A 6646-nucleotide genomic window follows, 5' to 3' on the forward strand; every position below is an offset into this window, starting at 1 on the left:
GCACAGTTTAACAGTGCTCCTTCCTTTGAACTGCCCAGTAAAGCCAGTATCCCCACTGGAGGCAAATGGCATAGTCCCAAGTATTTGAACCATCCCTCTTTTCCCAAGATGTCATCCCCATGTGGTGCTCCAGTATCTCCCCAACACTGTGAGCAAGGGATGCTCTATAGCTAACCAAGCAAAAGACGGGGCATTCTGGTGTTTGCTGCTACTGACCAGCTTGTAAAGCCCCTTTTCCCACCTGCAGATTGGCCGAGGGAACCTAGGATCTGAGATGTGTAATGTTAAGGTCATGAACATCTCTTTAGCCTGTTGGAAAAACAGTTGATCTTAATTCGCTTGGCAGGAGTTGGACCCTGACTCAGAAGCATTGGTTTTTTGATGTTCTGTATCTAGATGCTCATACAAAAAAAACCAGCCTTCAATAAGCTGTGCAGAGCTGTGTAAAACTAGTCTGTCCCTGTTGGTTTCCTTGCCCACAAGGAGAGCAGAGGCTAAGTCCTGCCTGAATCCTGCAAACTGAACTCCACCCTCTGGGATGGTGCCTACAGGGGGTAGAGGGGAAAGTTGTCCTACTCGTCCTCCTTGTAAATGAGGCTGCCCTGAGCCACCAGGCTATGACCCGACCCTCATTGAGGGACAGTTCTTCTGTGATGGTCTCCATTCACCATTCCCAGTCACCACCCAAGATGGCACCTTCAGTTCAGTGCTAACCCCCACCTGCCCCACTTTTTGCCTTCTTGGGGAGGGAGAGGGGCATGCTTCAGTGCTTGGAGGAGAGTGGTGCTGGCCTGGGATTACAGAAAGGCAGGGAAGTCCCTTGTTGTCTTATGGTCTTTGCCCTGCTATGTCAGTGTGTGCTTTCTTCTTAGGACCTCCTGGAGTAGCATTGGCTCTCATCAACACTGGGACAGATGGATTCGAACTCTGCCACGGATCTGCAGAACAGCAAAGCCGTCTACAGACCATGCTCCTCTGCGACGGCTGCCTCTCCCATTTCTGAGGGACATCACCGTCCCATTGCTTCCATAGAGACTGTCTAAATGCAACAAAGCTGCAGGCCTGTCAGAGGGGGTTGGGGGGAACTGCTGCAGGGACCCAAGTGGCTCTGGATCAGGGCTGGGAAGATTTTAATTTAACTTTATTTTAATGACTTTTTTTTTCTGCTGGGGAAAAAAATTGGGGGTTTTTTGGTTTTGTTTTTAAGGAAAACAAATCTGCTGGTGACAGGAGCATTGTGCTCTGTGCTTGGTATTGCTAGGTGCATTTCTCCGTGCTGCAGGGAGAAATCTCTTAACTCCATTTTAACCTCTCAAAGACTGATCTCTGCCATGGCATGTCCCTTGCTGACACTGCAGCATTCGGAGCCCAGGCTGACCCCAGCGGTCATCAGGACCTCAGACAGCTTAGCCAGTCCCTGTGGGACCCCAGAAAACTGGGGGGTTGCTTTTTATTTAATTGTAAGAGACTTGCCCAGCCAAAAGCAGTGTGGGAGTGGGGTGGAAATCTGAAGTGACACAAGGCTGGGGGCACCTGCTGCAGCTGGCCATATGGCTCCAAGGATCCAGACTGTGAAAATGCTGTGTCTGCAAGTACTCACTCGGGGCAAATTGGAGTAGGAAGAGAGAGGTTGTGGCTTTTTTTTTTTTTTTTTTTAGTTCTAGGAATAAATGCAGCAGAAAGCTCCATCCAAGCAAACCTCCTATGCTTGTTTTTCTGCTCTTAGGGTGGTGGGAATTGTCTGTTCCAGGTAGATTTGCTGTAAGAGAAAGTGTGCACATGCAGCACTATTGCTGGGGGTAAGAGTCCCCGCCTTTGTTTTGTGGGGGTAAGTCACAAAAGAGAGACCCCTTTTTTGTTTCTACCATGAACCATTTTTTTTCCTTTCCAAAGCAATACGAGATCAGCTGCTTGTTCACTCTGCAGAGCTGCTGTTTGAAGTGGTCATGATTGGCAGCTTGCAGGTACTCTGGTTAATGTGCGTGGGATCTTGCTGCCTCCCTTTCCCATTGCCGTTCCGTTTGGAGGTGCTGATGCCCCAGCAGCGGACATTTCTGCTTGGCTGACTGCACTATGCGATGCATGTGTCCTCAGAAAGCCCCGTGTCCCCAGCATCTGACACCCCTTGGTGATTTGTGGCAAGCCAGAAATTGGAATGGGCTTTAAGGAGGGCTTCTTGCTGAAGGGAAACTGTGATAACTTCATATTTATCATTAAAAGGGAATGATCAGGAATACTAGCCTGATGTCACTAGTATCTCTGATCTTCATACCTGACCTCTGCTGGGGGGTGGGGGCAAAAAAGGTAGGAGGGTGCTTTTATGAGGCTGTCACTAGACTCCTGCATTGGTGAGCTATACCTTAGGTGCTAATGCAAAGAAAGAGGTTCATGAGACTCTAAAGTACTTCTGTTTAAAATGAGGTTGATTTTTGAAAATGAACTCGTATGTATGGAGGTTTCCATCCCCTCATTCATTCATTCAGCAGCTTCCCCTTGAGTTAACGAGGCTTTTCCCCTCCTGAGTGAGTTTGAGAGGCATCCACAGTTTTGAAGCTTATTGTTATTTTGTTATACTGGGGTTTTTCCTTTACGAACTTGCAGAAAAGGCCACAGCTTTCTTGTGGCCACTAGAAGGTGCCATTTCTCTTGGTATAACTGGGTGGTTCCCTCTAAAGCAGTGGAGTGGGGTTTTTTTTGAGGGGTAGGGCAGTGTTTCCCAACCAGTGTGCCATGGCACAAAAGTGTGCCATCAGAAATGCCAAGGTGTGCCGCAGAATTTCTCCATGACGGTGAGCTACAATAGGTATGAGAATGGGGAATGCTTTAACAGGCGTGCTGCGGAAATTTTTTATTAACATTAGTGTGCCTTGGGCTGGAAAAGGTTGGGAAACACTGGGGTAGGGGATTGCTTCATGCAAGGTGGATAATCTTTATCTAGCTAATGCCAGGGGTTGCTCAGTGACTAGAAGGCAGATTTGACAGTGGAGGCAGCCTGGCGTGTAATGTAGTAGAGCAGGTGAGAGAGTCACCTGGAGAACATGGTTTAGAAAATCTTACAGTTCAAGACTGAACTGGGTTTTTGGAGGCGCTTTTCTCTTTCCTTTAGACTCTAACTGCTAGGTCTATGCAGCTGGCCAAAACTGGCAGTGGTAGCCACCTGCTGACAAAGAAAGATGGAAAGAGAACCCCACATGCATCCACGATGCTAACCAAGAAACTGTTGCTCTTGGGATGATACATTTCCTGCAGACACTCACTGCCTAGGCATCTGGGGCAGAATCAGACTTCCCCGCCTCGCCAGTGGCTCTGGGCACAACCGCCTGAGATGTGAAAGCAGGTTCCATGCAGATGGACTGGGGTGGCCTGATCAAACGCGTGGCTACTTTATTTGTGTTCTTTAGCTGAAGCCCTTTTGACTGCTTGTCTTTGCATAGGCTGCAGAAGAAGATGGTAAATGTTGAAACTTTCACCCAACCCCCTCCCATCCTCCTTGCCCTCCCCACCCTGCCTTAATATGCCTGTAGAGGCCAGACACTGGCTGATGGAGTTGAGCTCATTCTTCCTCTGAGGAAGCCTGTGCACCAAAGGGCTTACCACCAGCCCAGCAGAAAGGCAGTTGTTGCCTTCCAGCAGGCAGTGGTGCCTCTCCCCAAGTCCCTGTGCCATGCAACAGCAGCCTGCTATCTCTGAGCAGTGCATGCCCGTTGGGCTGCATCTGTCCCCTTGCCAGTGGGTTGTTCCCCCAGGGCTGTCAGGGGGACACGGTCATTGCATGTGCTTATGAAGCATCATCCCACTATTGCCTTTGGCTCGTCAGCATGCCTGCAAGGCAGATCAGTACAAGGATTCTGCTCCAGGGGCCCTGCCAGTTAGAAGTAACCACGTAATTAAAAGCCATAGCCCTTTCACTCCCATATGGTATCTCCACAAGGTCCAGCCCATGGCGAGGTCCAGGGGAATGGAACGGAGATGTGTGTAGAGTTCTGTAAATAAACCTGGATGTGTTATAACTTTGTACTGGTATTTTTCTGTATATTTGCAATATTTGGGTTAGAAATAAAAGCACCATTGACTTTGTGTTATCTCCGCTGTAAGCTGCATTACTATTCATGAGCCAGGGAGCTGGCTTGACTTAGATCCTTGTAAAATGCTCTTGCACAGTGTTGATGCCCAGGGACCTGATTTCAGCTTTGGGCCACTGTAGAAATATGACATGGAAATAAATATCATCTGGAGCCAGGAGTAGCTTTTGGGCCCACGTGGTGTACCAGAACTGTGCTTCTACTTGACTTTAGCCAACCTTATGGACATGGATGTTGAACAGTGCTGCCAATTTTGAAAACAGAACTCCATCAGGAAAAGCTCACAAAGTCTCCTGCTATTGCTAGGTAGACCCAGCATCATCACTGTCCTGTCTAGAAAATCCTTGAGAATTACACCATGAGAACAAATAGGATATTGTCACTTGATAAACTCAGCCTATTGAAAACCTTGTGCTACCCCCTGCAAACACCCTTATGTGATCCTGAGAAGTTCTCTAGAGATGAAGTGATACATGTGAAAATAGGGGTGCATTTGGTAGCCGTGTTGGTCTGAGACCAAAAAAATGCAAAACTCTGCAGCTCTTGGTTCAGAGATATGATGCCTTTTATTAGACCACTAAGAAATTGCAAAAAAATTATCTTTTTCTGCAATCTTTCAGGCTCGTACGCCCTTCATCAAGCTCAGGAAAAAATTAAAGATGGTAAAAAGTCCCTGGAGGTAGGAAATAAACTTATTTTTGTACAGAGGAAGCTGAAGATGGAGGTCTGTCCCTCTGGGTCCATGAGAGAGTTGCTCTTTGTTGTGCAGATCAGGCAGGATTCCTTCCCTGGAGGCGTCAGATGCCGAGCAGGAAGGTGTAGAAATTTTTCTTGTTCAGCAGTGAAGTTTAAATTCCAAAATCAGCTAAAATTGGGCATCTTCCATGTTTCAAGGATATATTTTGTAGCTGTGTTGGGCTAAGACAAAAAGAAATGAAAAAATCTAGAATTCTTGGTTCAGAGATGATACCTTTTATTAGACCAATGAAGAAATCACAAAAAAATTATCTTTTTCTACAAGCTTTTGGGCGCTCACACCCAGAGGGACAGACCTCCATCTTCAGCTCCCTCTGTGCAAAAATGAAGTTTATTTCCTACCTATGGGGACTTTTTACCATCTTTAATTTTCCCTGAGTCTGATGATGGGCATGTGAGCCCGAACGCTTGCAGAAAAAAGATTTTTTTTTTTTGTGCTTTCTTAGTTGCTCTAATATAAAAGGTATCATCTCTGAACCAAGAATGCTAGATTTTTACACATGAAAATATGTGCCTTTGCTCATGCCAGCCTCCCGCTCAGAATGCAAAGGTTTCCCCAGTTGGCATCCTTCAGGGGAGCTGTGGGCTAACAGCATGGTCATCCTCTTATGTAGGGTTGGTTGGGAGCAGGGCTCCTGGGACTCGCAGTACTTGCTGTGACCCTTTGCCCAAGACTTAGAATCATAAAAAAGGAGGGTTGGAAGGGACCTCAGGAGGTCACATCTAGTCCAACCCCCTGCTCAAAGCAGGACCAGCCCCAACCATTTGCCAGAGTCCTATAGGACCCTAAGAGCTGAACAGGTCTCATACTTGTTCCTGTGCTCCCTGTCTGACGTCTAACGTGAGACTACATCAGGGAACCCTCCAGGACCCCACTTTCTCCCTGGTCCCCCCACCCCAAAGGTAACACTTAAAATCTATTGACAGATTGATGCACAACTGCTCGCAGTTGTGATCAACGGCATCCAGACACATTACCTGCCTCTCCAATGAGCGATGCAGGCTGATGAGCTTGTCCATTGGTGTAATTCCCATCACTTTTGTAGACAGATATACATTAGACTGCAATCAGGATAAGGGAGGAGCACTTCTGGGGTTAGACAGGCGCTGTTATTACTGTACGGCTCCATTGCATAGCATGAGAGCAAGTAGTATAGCCTGTTTACCTTGATCAAATGGCTCTCCTGAAGCCAGAGGAAACCTAGACTGGTGAACATGACACGGAGGCTTTTACCCCTGATTTCTTTCAGGGATATTTTCCCCCTTTTTCATTTAGAAAAAGTTACGCTGCGTGAGGGGCTCATGTCCATTTTCTTTGGGCTGATGTAAACCTGTTGTCTAACCCTGCTTTCCACTGTACTAAGCATAGGCTGTAATGGTCAGGCAGAAGGCAGCGTGGCTTTGCACTCTAAATCCAAGACGCCTGCAAACACCAAGGAGGCTGCTCTGCACTGTTCACTGCGAACACAAAGGAAACTACTTGTGCCTTGTGGTTCTTGGGCGTTGGCTGTGGCACTAACCCTTTCATGGCCTGTTAGTGCTGTACACTGTATAAGCATCACAAATCTCCCTCAACTCTTCACTTAGCTCCAGCAGCATACAGCCAGTCTGCGGCTGGCAGCTCACCCCCTACATTGGGAAAACTCTTGACTTCTGGTGATGCATAGGGAGTCTTCGTCTTTTGTTGTTTGGGGAGTGCTGACTGTGGCCTGTCAGATCTTGGGAGAAGATAAGTTGTTGGAGAGGCTTTTTAATTAAGCAAGCCAAGATGCAGCCAGATCCATCAGCTGGAAGCTGTATTTAAGTTT

At 47.4% G+C, this 6646-nt stretch overlaps 1 protein-coding gene across 3 annotated transcripts in view; it reads left to right on the plus strand.

Moving 5' to 3' along the window:
* Window positions 1–4077, plus strand: part of SORT1 (sortilin 1) — a 43929-nt gene extending 39852 nt beyond the window's left edge. For all 3 annotated transcript variants that reach the window (XM_090025703.1, XM_090025704.1, XM_090025705.1), the window contains one exon: window positions 873–4077. In XM_090025703.1, coding sequence (XP_089881829.1) covers window positions 873–887 — 15 coding nt within the window. In that variant the 3' untranslated portion in view covers window positions 888–4077. The remainder of the gene's footprint in view (window positions 1–872) is intronic.
* The last annotated feature ends 2569 nt before the right edge of the window (window positions 4078–6646 follow it).

The sequence above is a fragment of the Crocodylus siamensis genome, chromosome 13, assembly GCF_052110815.1.
Source record: "Crocodylus siamensis isolate JL-2025a chromosome 13, ASM5211081v1, whole genome shotgun sequence".
In the NCBI taxonomy this organism is placed as follows: Eukaryota; Metazoa; Chordata; order Crocodylia; family Crocodylidae; genus Crocodylus; species Crocodylus siamensis.